The 18,274-nt window shown below is 40.1% G+C and overlaps 1 protein-coding gene across 1 annotated transcript; it reads right to left on the reverse strand.

Moving 5' to 3' along the window:
* Positions 1–101: 101 nt before the first annotated feature.
* On the reverse strand, positions 102–18,274 carry LOC139311085 (perilipin-3-like). Its single transcript, XM_070935418.1, is given in 9 exon segments — positions 102–455; positions 1,184–1,312; positions 5,518–5,705; positions 9,491–9,743; positions 11,728–11,810; positions 14,485–14,668; positions 15,403–15,486; positions 18,193–18,238; positions 18,240–18,274. Coding segments are annotated over 9 exon segments (1,356 nt in total).

An 18,274-nucleotide genomic window follows, 5' to 3' on the forward strand; every position in this document is an offset into this window, starting at 1 on the left:
GTCCAAGGAATGCCTTTGTTGAAGACACCAGTTCTCAATATTATTAATAGTAAAGAATTAATATATGTTATTCTGTTTCATGGATCATTAATAGTAAAGAACTAATATATGTTATTGTGTTTTATGGCTTCCTCTGCTGAATATTCAACAGGACAATAGGGTCCTTCTACCCATGGCAGACAAGTGTATTTAGCTATATATTCCATGACTTCAAACAGAGCCTTCCTGGCCTTGTTAATTTTTTCTGGGGTCTCTTTCAGGAAGCCACTGGGAAGATCCTGGAAGGTTGTGGCAGTAGAGAGGACAGTTTGCAGCTCTTTTAAATCACACTGAGCCTGTTGGATTTTTTCTTGAAGATGTTGAGGAAGGCTCTGCATGTTAGTTAAGACATTCTGGCAGACCTCCTGCATCTTCTGTGCAACATTGTAAGATGTGGCTAGAGCACGAGATTCCATCTGTTATGAAACAAACAAACAAAAAGATCTCTTAATTGAACATCATAGATGTTCATCTATGAGATTATCTGAAGGGAGGGAGTGGGTGGAGAGAGAGAGAGAGAGAGACAGACAGACAGAGGGCAACTGAATATTCTGGTTTATGCATGGAGACACAGTTGTTTATTGCTGTTCTCCTGATTTCAGCCATACAGTACATGCCAGGTGGCAGAATTCAAATGCCCCCCCTCTTTTCTTCCTCACACAATTTTGTGTATGTTCTGTAAAGGATCTCTGAACCAGCTCTTCATTTGAGCTTTTTCATATATCCTGAGAAACACACCAAAACTTTTAGTCTGTTGCTGGGTATAATTTTTGCATAAATACATTCCGTGTTTTCCCCAAAATAAGACCCTGTCTTATATTTTTTTGAACCCTGAAATAAGCACATGGCTTTATTGCCATGCGCTCAAAAACTCAGTTGGGCTTATTATCAAGGGATGTCTGATTTTGGGGAAAACAGAATAGTTTAATAATGTTGCAGGATCCAATCTGGATCACTCACTGGGAGTAGAGATTTAGTCCTTTTAATAATGAATAATAATTACTAAATAAATCATAACTGGCTAGGTTTACCCAGGATGGCTAGCCACAAACCATTGTCAAGGCATAATCTTCACTGAGCAACTGCCATTCCCTATTTTTTTGTATCTTCAAAAGATGAAACATTCTTATGCTGAGATACCCACCTCTGCCTGATTTGCTTCACTGCTCTGATCCTGCTTAGGTTGACCTTTGTACCATTCCTTCCACATTTGGTACATTTTTTCTTGACCTCTGTGAATTTTGTAGTCCAATTCCTCCTTGGTATATTTTAGCTACAATAAAGCAAAAAAAGGAAAAGAAGAAAAAAGTCAGGCACTGCAAGCCTAGTGTTTTGTGTTTGGCACCATAAGTACAGCTTTGGCTCAAAGGCCAGAGCTATTCATTCCCTACTCATATCGTAAGAGCCGCGGTGGCGCAGTGGTTAGAATGCAGAACTGCAGGCTATTTCTGACGGCTGCTTGCAATTGCCACTTTGAATCTCACCGGCTCAAGGTTGACTCAGCCTTCCATCCTTCTGAGGTTGGTAAAATGAGGACCCAGTTTTTTGGGGGGCAATATGCTGATTCTGAAAACTGCTTAAAGGGCTGTAAAGCACTGTGAAGAGGTATATAAGTCTAAGTGCTATTGCTATTGCTATCTTCAGTTGTCCAGAAAAATATCTTAAGGAACTTCCATCAAGTTTATTCAGGAAGTATATGTAGTACTCAACCTACTACCATTCATTTAGTGACTGTTCATAGTTAGCGATCTACACTCAGTTGTCACACTTGCGATCATTGCAACATCCCCACAATCATGTGATGAAAATTCAGGTACCTGGCAATCGATATGTACCTATGATGATTGCAGAACCCAAGTCATGTGTTTGCCATTTGCAACCTTTGCAGCCAGCTTCTGAGAAGCAAAGTTGGTGGGGGAAGCCAGAGTTGCTTAATGATCATGAGATTCATTTAACAATTGCAGTGATTCAGCTAACAACCATGGCAAAAAAAAAAGATTGTAAAATCATGTGTGATTCACTTAACAATCACCTTACTTAGCCACAGAAATTCTGGTCCCAATGGTGTTTGTAAGTTGAGGATTACACAGAGATGGAAGTACTTACAAATTCACAGAGTGGATGGTGAAACTGATTATTTTAACCAAAGAAAAGACTTTGTCTAGCTTTGTTTCTACTTGGAGACCACTTTGGACTTTTTGCTTGAAATGGAAAGGCATGAAACTTTAACTTTGCAACTTGACGATCATTTATACTATTGGGAACTATTTATAATTATAGAAATTTTGTGTGTTTCTAATCAGAGTATGAGGCCACAGTGACATATTGTGTATATTAATCTTAGAGAAAAAGAGTAAGAGGCTAATTTTGTACCTGTATTTGAAAGTGAGAAGTTACTCTGTTTTTTCTTGGTTTTTTGCACTCATAATTTTGGCTTTTTCCTGAACCATTCTTTCACTATGATTCTATGATTCTCTAATTCCTTTTGTTTACATATTATTTCTTATTGAAATTTAATAAAAATTTTTTAAAGAAAATATTTTCCTCCAACAGGCAAAAGAAAAAAGAACCAAAGTACACAATCAGCTGGGCATTTTTTTCTTCATTATAGAACTGCCATAGCTTTTGACATTAGCATTAATAAACAAGGCTCATTTTGGCCTGGGAACCTCAGAGGGCATTGCTAGTGGTCCTCTAACATGAACAAAGTAGATGTAGTGAATATTTGGGGGGGGAGGTTTATAATTGGGCAGAGGATTAAAGGAACAGATTGGAACTTCAAGTCTTGCAGATGTTTAAAGCATCCATCTCACCCTTTAAAATCCCTCCAGTGAGTTAAAATATTTAAATCTCTTCCAGGTTCGGATGTTCATTCCTCAAGCCCCATAAATGACCCCTCAAAATGGTATGATATGTCCATCCTCATTCCAGGGCCACATGGATTGCAAATGTAATTTGGGGCTTGTCATCTGTCCTGGGGTCAGAGATTTACTTAGGTCTCTTAGAATTGAATTGTGCCTATTTTTCTTTACAGTAGTGAAATGCACTAAAAGAGTCTCAACTTGGTATCTTGCAACCACATCTCTCATCATCTCCCAGACATGGCCAGATTAGAAAAGCTGGAAAACTATTTTTGGAAGAGTCCTTCAAAAGTTTCTACTAATATTCCTGCCTATTCCTAGATAGAACATTAAAATGTACTAAGGTTGTGCGAAGAGTTCCAAGCAACCAATTAAGCTGGAGTTATATTAACAAGCAATATTGAACTCATTTTCAACACTGCTTTCTAATCAAAAAGTCACCTGCCTGGATTTGCCATTGATACTTCCAGGTGAGTACTCTGTTCCACTCACTTAAGAACAGAGCATACTTTAAGGCACTGCACTATATTGTTGCATGACTTCTTATTCAAAAGGAAGACTCTTTCTACAATCAAAGTGCAATTCTGTAATCATAAAGATGTATTTTCTTGCTTCATAACCAAAATGGCCATGCCAAATGGAGATGATACTGTATAATTACAATCTAGCACATCTGGAAAGCATCAAATTGGGGAAGGTAGCAGAATTTTATTTATGAATGAAAAGCATGAAGTCAAAAAGGAAGAACCTATGTACAAAAAATTAGGAGATTTCCTAGAATACAAGAAAATGTGGATGTTTTTTCCCCTTAATAAAATATAGACACAACCTAACGCATTCTGAATCTGGTTAATGGATAATGTAGGTCAGTGTTTCCCAACCTTGGAAACTTTGATTTGTCTGGATTTCAACTTCTAGAATTCTTAGCAAAGGCCATACTATCTGGGAGTTAAAGTCCACACATCTTCAATGTTAAGAAAGGTTGCTGTAGGTAGATTGTTGAGCAAGAGTGGAAATGAAAGACAATGCAAAATCCTTAAAAACAGCACAGCTGACAGACTACCTGGTTAACATATATATTGTGCAAAGCCCTTATTTTTAGACCAAATCCAAATCCATTTAACTCAATCCAGCTGCTCATTAGCCTTCTATTGGACACTAATAGTAGAACAATGGTAAGACACAGAAATATTTATATCCTGCTTTTATCATTTTCATAAATAACTCAAGGCAGTGAACATATCCAATACTTCCTTCTATTTTCCCCACAACCATCACCCTATGAGATGGATTGGACTGAGTGTGTGTGTGGCCCAAAGTGATTCAGCCAAATGAGTAGTTATTACAGTTAGGTTATTGTAACTATCATTCATCATTAGCCCAATGATGATTTTAATGAATTTTAAATCAAATATCTTTTAAGAGTTTTGCTATATATATTACACTAGCTGGATACCCATGCTTCGTTATGAAACTGTGATTGGGCTTGATAAATCAATACTTACAGCTTGAAAATTAATGAGTAGTTACAATTGGCCTCTCCTCTCCCCTTCTCTCCCTCAGCCTTGCCCCACAGAACCCTATCCTATCCTATCCTATCCTATCCTATCCTATCCTATCCTATCCTATCCTATCCTATCCTATCCTATTCTATCCTATCCCCCTTCTGTCCCTCAGGCTTGCCCCACAGAGGCCTCGCCTATCTCTTCCCTCAGGTTTTCTCCACAGAAGGCTCCCCTATCCTATCCCCTTCTCTCCATCAGGCTTGCCGCACAGAGGCCTCTCCAATCCTAACTCCTTCTCTCCCTCAGGTTAGCTCCACAGAAGGCTCCCCTATCCTATCCCCTTCTCTGCCTCAGGCTTGCCGCACAGAGGCCTCTCCTATCGTAACCCCTTCTCTCCCTCAGGTTTGCTCCACAGAAGCCTCTCCTATCCTATCCCCTTCTCTCCCTCAGGCTTGCCCCACAGAAACCTCCCCTATCCTATCCCCTGGTTGCTGTTGTGAAAGTAAAACTGAAAGTGAAAGTCCTCTCTGCTTCTGTTTTGCATTTGGAACAGATTTCTTTTCAGGTGGGGAGGGGGAATAGAACTCCTTAGCATCAGAGGGCTGTTTGGAAAGTGAAATAGTAGTTGCTGTGTGAGCAAGGAGGAGACAGGAAGGAGCCTGGCTGTGGCTTAGCTCAAGTGTTTTGTATTAAAGCTGCTTCCTGTTGTGAAAGTAAAACTGAAAGTGAAGCTCCTCTATTCTGCTTATGTTAAGCAGAATAGAGGAGCACCTAGAAGCTAAGAGGAACATACATGGCAAATTTCAAGTTTGTAGGCTTTATGGTTCTGGAGATTTCGTGATTACGGCATGAGTGGTTTTCGCTTTTATATATATAGATGTCAGCTTCTTCAAAAACAACTCTGTGAACCTGCAAATTACTCTATAGAAAACATTCTGCTTCCAGTCCATAGCTGAATCAATGTCCCTGGATCCAGCTGCTTGGGCTGTTTGCTAAAGAGACCATTCAGCATGTTATATGTTCCAACAAGGATGCTGCCTCTCACCCAAGGTCCAACTATTCAACCTTCCTTTTATTTCCCAAACATAACATGGAATGACTGAGTTTCTTACCAAGTAAAAGAGCTGTTCAAGCTGGAACAATGCTTGCTGTGCACCCAGTTTGATCTTTATCAGAGAATGTTGGTAGGCTCGACTACAGAGCTTGATTGACAAGGAACCCAGGCGCCTGTAGTAACTTGGCTCTTCTTTCTGGTTTTCAAGAGAGGCTGCTCCAGAGCGGTCCGAAAATGCAATGGCAACTAAACAAACAACAACTAGATCAAGAGAGATCCCCATTCACAATACCTGATCTAATATTATCAGTCAGTTTATTTCATAAATAACATTCCTCACAACTAAGTTGCTGAGAAATTTTAACTAGTAGCCACTAGTTAAATCCACCTTGATTAAGCTTTGGGGAAATCTGGGCTATACTTATGTATAACTAAAAAAGACTTCAACCCCTCTCCCTCATTTTTAATAATATTTAATTGGGGAAGTGAGGGGACTATTTCAGCATATGTACTACAATTTGGTGAGGACCCACAAAAAGGGATCAGCATTGACCCAGACTTCTTTTCACTGCCCCACCCCGCAGCACTAAGCTATATTAAATTTTTAGAGGAGCATGTTGTGTGAACCCAACCTTCATGGCATGTAAAAACAAGATCCATGGCTTATAGGTTGTGTGAAACTCTTCAGTCAGATTTTGTGAGAGTGCAAGATGTTAAAATACAACCCCTTTGGTGGACATGCGTAGGTATATATAGTACATTTGATCAATAAATTGCACCAGGCTCCATATCAATCATCTGCCACACTTTAGGGCAGTGTTTCTCAACCTCAGCAACTGTTAAAATGTGTGGTCTCTAACTCCCAGAATTCTGTGGGATGCTGGCTAGGGAATTCTGGGAACTGGAGTTCACAATCGTAAAAGTTGCTGAAGTTAAGAAACACTGCTTTAGAATGGTCTTCCTAAAGTCAGAATAAAGCATTTCATTTTTGATGACCTTACACCAGCCTGTTATGGCCTTGAACTTTTTAGATTAGTTGAATCTACAACTCCCAACAGACCACCAATTTCTCCTGCACAAGAATACCAGCACAAGGAAATCAGCTGGGCCTGATCTACATGGAGACTACGATTTTATTTTGGCTTTGAGGAATAAGAATAATTTTATTTCTATACCGCCCTTCTCCTGAAGGACTCAGGGCGGTGTACAGCCTATTAAAAGCACAAGACAAACATCAGTTAAAATAATTTAAAATTATTAAATAATTCGGCTCAATTTAAAACCCCAGAAATTTAAAACACCCAATTTAAAATTATTATGTTGATAGCCCGGCCTGATGGAACAACAGGGTCTTGAGTGCACAGCGAAATACCTGGAGGTCGGAGATCTTACGCACTTCCGGGGGCAGTTCATTCCACAGGGCTGGGGCTCCCACAGAGAAGGCCCTCCCCCTGGGTGTCGCCAGCTGACATAACTTGGCCGATGGCACTCTGAGGAGACCCTCTCTGTGGGAGCGAACTGACCGGTGGGAGGCTATTGGTGGCAGAAGTCGGTCTCGAAGGTACCCGGGTCCTATGCCATGGAGCGCTTTAAAGGTGGTGACCAACACCTTGAATCGCACCCGGAAGACCACTAGGAAACAGTGCAGCTCGCGCAGGAGGGGTGTCACGTGGGCACAATGAGGGGTGTCACGTGGGCACGAGGAATTGTTCTCTCTCTCCCTTTACCCCACTCTCCTCCCATAGCCATTAGTTTTTATTTATTGCTTAAAGGGGTAGAAAGATCCATGCCTTTCATTTAGGTTAGGAGAAAGTGAGTCTTCAATAGTCTCCACAGCAGAGTAGAAATAACAGATACCCTTTTCACTTAATCTTCAACCTAATCTTTGCATATGTCTTAAAATCAGCTGTAGCAAGGAAGGTCAGTTGGAAAGAGGAGCAATCGGAGGATAGAGGGATTTGGAAGAAAATTTATAAGACTGATAAGCTTGTACTTTTGTTTGCTAAAATGTGACCTAATTTTTAAAAAAGTAAAATTGGTTTTATTCAGGAGCATATGGATTGGATACCTTGATTTGATTCTTAGAATACTTTATCCTGCAATGAAGTACATTTATCCATGCCTCTAGCTTTCCTAGTTCGTTTTTATACAACTGACTGAGAGCACCTGGCTTCCCTTACAAATTTGGTCTTCTCCTCTGTCTATTCTATTTCCTGTCAATGCTGCAGACTGCATATCCTTTGGCACAAAGAACAATCTTTTCCTGGAGATGCAGTACAGGTAGTCCTCGGCTTACAACGCTTCATTTAGTGAAAGTTCAAAGTTACAATGGCACTGAAAAAAGGAACTTATGACCAGTTTTACACTTACGACCATTGCAGCATCCCCATGGTCATGTGATCAAAATTCAGATGCTTGGCAATTGATTCATATTTATGACCGTCCAGTGTCCTGGGGACATGTCATCACCTTTTGCGACCTTCTGACAAGCCAAGTCAATGGAGAAGCCAGATTCACATAACAATGTGGTGGCTAACCTAACAACTGCAATGATTCACTTAACACCGGTGGCAAGAGAAAATCATAAAATAGGGCAAAACTCACTTAACAACTTTCTCACGTAGCAACAGAAAGTTTGGGCTCAATTGTGGTCGTAACTCGAGGACTACCTGTATAAGCAGCTTTATCCAAAATAAGATCATTCAGTTCCTCTATATTGGCTAGAATCACATGAAATGGTCTTGGGTTAAGTCATGGATGATCAATTATGGTTTCTTGAATAAGCCACAATTGCTGGCTTCTCACATCAGCAGGATCAAAACCAAGCAAATATCCTTCTGATTTAGCATACTCACTGACCAGCAGGAACTCTCTATGTAAGAGATTTTCCCTATCAGAATTAACAGCTCTCATTTTTAAGAAAAATGAGCTAGAAAATATTAGATTCTATTATTTTTAAAACTAGTCTGTTTAGCATACCTCCCAATTTTTATTTATGACATATTTTCAATATTTTATACCTTTATTAGGCCAGTATAATGTATTCTTGGTCTACTTTTCCTAGCCAATATCTTTTAGATGTTTTAAACTTTACTCAAAGGAAGAAGTATTAAAACTGAATGAATGAATGAATGAATGAATGAATGAATCAATCAATCAATCAATCAATCAATCAATCCTGTTAGTTAGTTTGTTAGCTATCTCAGCTATTGTATACATTTATTTTTGGATTTTTTTAAAAAAATACCGTATTTTTCGCACTATAAGACGCACTCCCCCCCCCAAAAGTGGGTGGAAATGTCTGTGCATCTTATAGAACGAATATTGTGGTGGGGGCAGGGGCGAGGGCTCTGTCGCTGCCTGTCACCGCTGCTGCTGCCTGTAACCAGTGCCACCGTTCGCCGCCGCTGGGGAACGCTGGAGCCTTCACCGCTGATTGGCGGTTGGATCGGCCTCTCAGAACATCACCAATCAGCTGTTCTAGGCAGCGGGGATTGCCAATACCAGCGGAATACCACCGATCCAGCGGCAGCGCAATCTCTGCCACCTATAACAACTGATCAGCAGTATTCCAGGAGGCCGATCCAACTGCCAATCTGCTGCTCAGCAGCAAAGGCTCCAGCGTTCCCCAGCAGCAGCAGCAGCAGCAGCAGCAGCTGAGCTCAGTTGACTGGTGGTGGGCGCCAACGGGGCAGAGCCCTGATGAGCCATGTGCTAGGGCTGCAATAACGTACTGGCTGACCAGGCTGTTTGCTGCAAGGACGCTAGCCAGATGAATACCAGATGGATGCTGGGAGGCAGAGGCAGATTTTGTTTTCTTGTTTTCCTCATCTAAAGCTGATGAGTGTCTTATGGTCCAGTGTGTCTTATAGTGCGAAAAATACGGTAACTGTTTTATAGTTTTAGAATCATATGCCATCCAGAATCACTTGGCAGAGAAAGTTGGCTGTAGAAATAAAATAAGTAAATAAATTTAGGGATCAAACGTATTAGAACGTGGATAATCAAGAGAGGGAACCACATAGTCTTACAAAATTCCTCATCCGTGATTGGCAGAAAGCGCTCTAGTAAGTCATCTGATTTGAAGATCATCTTGTCAACACTACTGGCCATCATCTGTGCCATGTCGATTTCCATCATAGTGTTTACAGTATTCCTCACTGAACACAATGTCACTTCCACGGTCTCCGCGGTAGCTTCAATGCCTATATCTAGCATGGTATCCATAATATCCTTTGCTTCAGTTAATTTGGTATAAATAGATTCAATGGCATTTGTCATGATCTGGCAGTGAAAAACCAAAAACAGAACATTTCACAGTGAAAAATGATTAAAATCAACAGAATTAAGCACTAGCGCATATACCCTCCTCTAAATTTGGGTTGCAGGTCGTTCTTGCATCCAATTTGAATTTGACTTGCTACATTTGTTTTCAGTGCAGCAATTAATTTTTAAAAAACAACAACAAATATACAGGTAGTCCTCAACCTACAACCACAATTGAGCCCAAATTTCCATTAGCTAAGCAAGGCAGTTAAGTGACTTTTGCCCCATTTTACATCTTTTTCTGCCACAATTGTTAAGCGAATCTTGCAGTTGTTAAGTGAATCTGGCTCCCCCACTGACAATGACATTGTCAGATGTTAGCTGGGAAGATTACAAATGGTGGTCACATGAGACAGACAGACAGACAGACACACACACACGGATAGTGCAGCTGTCATATATACATGCCAGTTGCCAAGCTCCCAAATCATGCGACCATGGGGATGCTGCAACTGTCATTAAGTATGAAAACCACTTAAGCTATTTTTTTCGGTGCCATTGTAACTTTGAATGGTCACTAAATGAATGGTTGTTAAGCCAAGGAATATCTGTGCACAAAACCAAATTGATTAGCATGTTCTAAGAATATTGAGAAATGGGTCAGGGTAACAAATGAAACAAAGATTCCAAATAATTTTTTTATATATATACAAATACCCCCAAATCCTGGTTTATAAATGGTTTATAAATCTGGAACTCAATTACTCTGCTAATAAGAGTAGTATGGTGATACTGAACCTATGGAGTGCATGTCAAACATGACACGTTTTGCATAACACACCAGTGTTCACCAACATCCAACAACTATTGTCAAAAGCACACGCTGTTCTCATGCAATTTTCTGAGGCCTTGGAAGCTGCATGAGAATGGGTGAGTGTCATCATGCAGCCTCCAGAGGTTGCATGAGAGGGCCATGCTCTTGCATAGCCTCTGGAGGCTGTAAAAATCATGCAAGAATCAGGCAGTTTTCAGAAGTCACAGCATTTTACAAAACCTACAAAAAAAAAAGGGGGGGGGGAAAAAGAACGAAGGCCTCGTGTGATCCAGAGCTGCCTCAGATAGGTCACAGGAGACTGTCAACAGAAAAATACCACCTGAAGGTAAATGGCATATGGCAGATTCTGGGGATTCACACATGATTGGACTGTATTTTTTCAAAATTAATATGTAAAAACTTGTTTCTTGTGTGCGTGTAAAACACATAGGAGTCCCTCTCTGAGGGAGATGGGCAATTCAGAAATGTGAATAAATAAAATAAAAAAGTTAACCGTTTTCCAAAATTTCGACATGCCAAGCCTAAAAATTTCACCATCACTGGACTAGTACTACAATAGATCCTACTAAGCATAAGAGGCTGTTTTTACATTTTTAAAAAGCACCAAGGGCATTATAAAATGCTTGCTGGAAGAGTCCTACTAGTCCAAAAATTTGGAAAGCAAAGTATTTAAAGGAGAAAACAAAATGTCCTTTTTTCTCCCACAGGAAGAAAAAGTTGGTTGGCATTTCAGCATGACCTGGCTGGTACAGCACCAGTGGTGGGTTGCCCCCGGTTCAGACCAGTTCTATAGAACCGGTAGTAAAACCAGTGGGAGGCTCCACCCACCGACCCCAACGTCATCAGGAAGCTTCTGCGCATGCGCAGCCCCATTGCAAACCGGTAGTAAAGGTAAGTAGAACCCACCCCTGTACAACACCTCCTGATAACGGCTGTGTCCAAAATCCATGCTTATGAAGCTGATCACTTACCTCTTGTACTGATTACAGGAGAGAGAGAGAATTGTGGTCTTCCAAATCTTACTGAATTACAATGCCCTGCATCCTTCACATTACCTGTCCTAGGGACGTTGGGAGTTGTAATTCCATGAAATCTAAAATGTCATATGTTGCTTACATGACTCTACACAGATTGATAATATGATATTATGGAAGGTCAAGTGATTACCTGGTCCACTGTCTGTTGCACAATAGGAAATTTGTGTTGTAGCCTGTCAAGATTCCTACACGCAAACATATTTGCAATAGAAACTGTAAATGGTAAAGATGAAAGAAAGGTTTGATTACTTAAAAGATTCCTGGTTATGTTGAACAACTGGATGTTACTTGTATTTGAGTCTATGCATACCATCTGAATGTACTTTGAAGCCAGTGATCTTTTATATTTTAAAAGCAGCTTTGTGTTTATAGCTTACTGACCACTAACTGCATTAGAAAAGTTGCATCTCTCCCTTGATTGGAAAATAGATAATTTTAAGCATTCAGCCTCCATTTTTGGGGATTTCTCTTTCTTCATTCTTTCTTCACAACAAGCATAGGATTTCTATTAAACCATGTAATTTACAGAATAAAATTCATTTGTCCTTTTAGATTTTAAAGATCTCTCCCTAAATTCTCCTAGAGTGAAGGAAATAACCTAGATCAGGCCACACCCAGTCCATGGACTGGCACCGGTCCGCAACCTGCCAGAAACTGGGCTGCACAAACAAGTGAAGCCCCATCTGTGGGGTGCAAGCAGCACACAAACCATGCCCCCTCCGGTCTGGGGAAAAATGTCTTTCCACAAAACTGGTTCCTGGTGCCCAAAAGATTGGGGGGTGCTGACCTAGATTATCTTAATATCATAGCTTACATTTAGAAGAATAATGTCTAAAATGATGTTCTACACAGAATTGTGTTGCCTCCCTTGCTGCACTTTGCAAGACTTGATAGTTCCTCAAAAAATTTACAAAATGGAAAAACCTATTTAAATTTTTATTATTTAGAGAGTTCTCGCTTTTCATTCCATTCAGGATAAAGTAGAAGAAATGAAACACAACATGAGAAAATTTCTAGCACCCTCATTTAGAGAGCAGCCTATACACTTCATATACGTCAATTCTTCCCTAAAGAAGATATAATCTCACACCAGAACGTCAGTGAAAGATCTTAAACCTAGTTCATATGCTAAGCAGTTCAAGAGAACTTTAATTCCAGAAAGTAGGGAACTCAGTCTAGGAAAGGTTCTAGTTTCTCTTGGATTTCGAGTTAAATTGCAAGATATACATGAGAGGGGAGAATTTTGCTAATCAGTAATAATAGAAGATTCTCTCCCCCTCCCCCGCATTCTCAAATAATTGACCAAAATCAGAAATTATGTTGCAAACAAATATGTATTTTAACAAAGATCTGCTGCTAAAATTGCTCAATAATGATAAACAGTAAAACCAATTGCTTGGCAAGCGCAATTAATCAAAGAACCCATTCTTTCACACTTCCCCAAACCTGCTGCCCAAACAAAGGCAAAGCTGATAGGAAGGACAGTATTACCTTTGCCAGACTCACACACTAGTACCAATACATAAGCACACCTATGCCCTTCATGGATCATTCACTAGAACCAGCACAAACACACACCCGAGACTCCTCAAGCCCATGCCAAGGACCAGTGCCCCCTCTGAAACAACCTCTCTAAAACCTCATTTTCTCTGTAGCTACCCTCTTTGCTTTGGGGAATAAATACATCTCCTTTCCTCACAGCTTGTCTGGATTTCATTCTTTGCTTTTGTGCAACCCCAACTCGAACTGAAACCCCAAATTATTCTTTGGACAATATGCTGAGCAGTTCAAGAAAACTTTAATCCCAGATAGTAGAAAGTGGAGAACTCAATGTAAGAAAAGCTCTGGTTTCTCTTGGATTTCTAGATAAATTGCAAGACATAATGTTAATTCAACCCAGTTATTTTGCTGTTCAGATATTTGTTGAAGTAGGAGTGGAAGATTCTTGAAGAAAACATGGAGGAGCAGATCAGTGGCTAGTTCCACACACATCATGGCATGGTTTACCTAATCATGGGTTACTCAATTACAGGTAGTCCTCAATTTACAACAGGTCACTTAGTGACCGTTCAAAGTTATAACATCTCTGAAAGTGACTTATGACCATTTTTCACACTTATGACCATTGCAGCATCCCCATGGTCACATGATTTACATTTGCCTACTTGACAACTGACTCACATTTATGATGGTTGCAGTGTCCTGGGGTCATGTGATTACTTTTTGCAACCTTCTGACAAGCTAACTCAATGGGGAAACCAGATTCACTTAACAATCGTGTTACTAATTTAACAACTGCAGTGAGTCACTTAACAAATGTGGCAAGAAAAATAGTAAAATGGGGCCAAAACATACTTTAAAATTTTTTCCTTAACAACATAAATTTTGGGCTCAGTTGTGATAGTAAGTTGAGGACTACCTGTGCTATCGGTAGTTGATTCATACGTAGATCATATTAAAGTGTGAACAAGCAAACTATATCTTAAATTAGTGTGATGTGCCAAGCAGTCAGTACATTTGTAGTTAGTGTTGCAAGCCTGCTGGTCACAGTCTCCACATTTCAATGAATTGATTTCTAAAATATTTTGGCTGTAGAGAAGGCAAAACTAGATTAATTCCATTAGTTTAGATAAAATGGTGTGTCTTAGGTTTGAAAAATAAAATTTAAGAGCTCAGGTTTGCTTCCTAGGCTTGCCCTAAGGAACCTTTGGAATCAAAACTTTTTAAGGATCCCCAGTTACTTTTGGACTAGAAGTCCTCTATTCTCTACTTAATGGCTTACAGCATCTCAAAACTCATACATTGCAAAAACCAAGCCAAAAAGACAAAGAATGGCATGGCAAAGAATAATTTGGAGTGGGCCTACCAGCTATGACCAATTACTTACGTTGTGGTTCAAATATGTCGAGAAGAGGCTCTGTGCTGCTTGCAATATTCTTCACACCCGTCTCTGCCATCTCAAAGACTGCTTGGATAGTTGGATGAGACTGCTTGGCAAAATTATAGGTAGACGAAACCCACTCATAAGTAGAACTGATTAATGGCAGATCAGCAAACTTTTGGATGGCACACTAAGAAATAAGATACCATAGAGTCACCATCCTGCTACATCCCAGAAGAGCTCTAGATTGCAGAATTGCAGTTAGATCAGTGGTGAAATCCAAATTTTTTTACTACCGATTCTGTGGGTGTAGCTTGGTGGGGATGGTGTGGCTTGGTGGGCGTGGCAGAGGAAGGATACTGCAAAATCTTCATTCCCACCCCACTCCAGGGGAAGGATATTGCAAAATCCCCATTCCCTCCCCACTCTGGGGCCAGCCAGAGGTAGTATTTGCTGGTTCTCCAAACTACTCAAAATTTCCACTACCGAACTGCTCAAAATGTCTGCTACCGGTTCTCCAGAACCTGTCAGAACCAGTTGGATTTCACCCCTAAATTAGATCACATATTCGGGAAAGGCGCACTTGTCAATGAAGCTATGATTCATACTGGTATGTAAAACTGAATAAACAGTAAACTGATACTGCTGAAATCTAGTTTGTTACTGTTTCTTTCTCACAATATTATTGCACATTATTGTGAGCTTAAAAACAGCACAATGCAAGAATGTTTTAAGAAGCACAAAAGCTTTTCTCAGCATTTTCTTAAGTTTTTTGATAGTTTTACTGCAACTAAAATAGGAGCCTGTGGGCCTGCAACTCTTTGAAAATAAATCCATGAAATAGATTAGAAAATCCATGCTGGACTCTATTCCTGTCACGTAGAGTTTGACCCTTAAATGCTTCTTCCAGTATTGTCCACTTACCTGATGTTCATTTACAATTCTTACAGGCATTAACTCTGCTCCAGGAGAATACATGATGACAATAATGAGAAAGAGCGGCCAGCACTACACAGAGACAAGATCTGATTCAGTCATCACACTATTATATCCAATTACATTACACACAATTTTAGCAGCTTTTACAGAAGGAAGGAAGGCCAGCTAAATAAACAAACAAACCAGTGGTGGGTTGCTCCGGGTTTGGACCGGTTCTATAGAACTGGTAGTAAAACCGGCAGAAGGCTCCACCCACTGACCCTGACATCATCAGAAGTGATCTGAGCATGCGCAGAAGCTTCTGCACTTGTGCAGAAGGCATGTGCGCAAGCGATCCCATTGCGAAACGGTAGTAAAGGTAAGTAGAATCCACCCCTGAAACAAACCCTACCCTATACCTGCATTTAAGTAGTGTTTATTCAAAGCTTGATCTATTTACATCATAAGGACATCTGGAGATCTCAGAGCAGGCTTTAACGGTGAGGTCAAAAAGATTCCTTCTATTATAGAGAATATCTGATTTCAATAAATTTAGCTGTACTATAATGTGATTTGTTTGCTTTGGCCTGATATTTATTCTTGCACTTTTTGGCAACTAGCTAACTGTGGTTTGTAGACATTATTCAGGATTTGATTGTTAACTTATGATTTACAAGTTAACAGTTCAGGTGTTTTTGACAAAAGCTCTCTATCATTTATGGCAGGGGTGTCCAACCTGGAAACTTTAAGACTTGTGGGCTTCAACTACCAGAATTCCTCAGCCAGCCATGTTGACTGGGGGATTCTGGGAATTGAAGTCCACAAGTCTTAAAGTTGCCAGGTTTGGAGACCCCTGATCTATAGAAAAGAAGAAAAAGCAGTGACGCTTTTGGGACAACCTGTTTCCAAGACTACCTCCCCCTCAACAAAACAAATATTTCAACCCTGATGCTATAGTTATCAGCTTAATGTAGTATAACTTTCTTTCAAAGTAATCAGAAATAGTTGGCATTTCTGAGCATTACAGGTAGTCCTCAATTTACCACAATTGAACCCAAAATTTATGTTAAGTGAGAAATTTGTTACATGAGTTTTGCCTCATTTTATTACTTTTCTCGCCAATTTTGTTAAGTGAATCACTGCATTTCCCCACTGACTTTGCTTTTCAGAAGATTGCAAATGGCTCTGGGACAGTGCAACCATGATAAACGTGAGTCAGCTACACAGAACCAAATGTAAATCACGTGACCATGGAGTGCTGCATTGGTCATATGTGTGTGTAGGAAGTTAGCACCCACTTCTTTCCTAGAAGAATGAAATATTTGGGGAAATATTAAAAAGGCAGAATATTATGTTTCCCTGGATGAGAAATGGAGAAGCATGTTTTAAAGACAAAGCAGCTCCCACCTTCCTGCCCCCACCCTTTTGTTAATGGGCCAGAGGCAGAAACTCAATCTTTGTCAATGGACCTCATCTGCAAGACAATGGGACCCATCTATAGGACAGAAACTCACCACATGGCACCTGGGAAGATTATATCAGCCAGCAGGGCTAGCTAAGACCCCCACCCCCTGGAAGTCTGACAACCAATCAGGATACTCTTTCTGGGCCCCAGGAAGTTCAAAAAACCTCGCTGTATCTGCCCTTTTCTGTTCAGGAACTCAAACCATGTGATCCTGTCCACCATTAAACCATCTTTCCAAGCAGTCTCCATGTTTCCAGTGTCTTTTTCCCCACTTGGAGCAGAACCCAGAAGGATATTTCTTCCAACATGTGGAAAACAGTCACTTTTTTCAGTGCCATTGTTAATTTTGAACAGTCATTAAATAAACTGTTTTAAGTAGAAGACTAGCTGTATTCACAAATGTATGCATTTTTCCTTGAAGTTCCAATCCAATTCCAATTCCAATTGGAAAGGCCTTTATGGAGGTCAGTTAATTCTCTAGCAGGGCCCTTCCTTTGCCACTGTAATCGGAGCAAAGAATTGCAGAATAGGATGATAACCGATTCGATTTAAACTGGTATTTCTGCTTTCCCTTAGGGGTGTTCTAAACAGCTCCACCCTTTCAATTTTGTAGACCAATTATTTCTTCCATAGATGGAAACCGAAACCTTTCTATTCCAAGGAATTTGTCATGCTGGGAATCCTTGAGGTTTGTGGACTTGCAACCCCCACCCCACCCCAATAATCTAATCAGGAAAGGCCGGTGAAACTGGGTGTGGCTGTGCTAATTTCTTAGAACAAAAGCAATTTAGCCACAGTATTTCGGACACAGTATTTTAAGGAGAAACCAAATATTTCTGCAGAACAAGCCAAAGGAAAAAAAAAACCATCAGGACACAACCAAATATGGCCCCTTTTAAGAAACTCAATTAAACTAAGTTTCTGGGAAATACTTCTTGCCTTAAAATATAGCAAAGTTATATGTTGGTTCAGGAGCTTTTTCTTGTGTGTGGCATTGTTGCAAAGTGTAACAGCCACGCTGCACAAGGCCAAGATTCTATATCTGACAAAAGTCAAATATTTTAGCAAAACCTAAAACCAAGTTATAAGAACAATTAACTTTTTCCACCGATGCCCAGCATTTGGTATTCAAAAGCACCCAGAGCAATTGACTACCTCTGAATGAGGAATCTCCATTCAACTATCAAGCCTGGGAGACCAACTCTTTGCAAAAAATATATTAGTTTTGCTTTGCAGAGTCACTTAAAAAGAAAACCGAAAGACAAACTGTAAACCACATTTCAGTAAAAAAAAAAGCAACTCAGGTTAGTCATTTTTACAATCATACATACCTCAAAGCCAAAGATAAAGCCACTTCCGGCCTCAGTGGTCTTATATACCATAAAACATGAAAAGGCAGAGGCGGGCTATCAT

The sequence above is a fragment of the Pituophis catenifer genome, unplaced genomic scaffold, assembly GCF_029215685.1.
Source record: "Pituophis catenifer annectens isolate HBS135680 unplaced genomic scaffold, rPitCat1.0.hap2 SCAF_2, whole genome shotgun sequence".
Lineage (NCBI taxonomy): Eukaryota > Metazoa > Chordata > Lepidosauria > Squamata > Colubridae > Pituophis > Pituophis catenifer.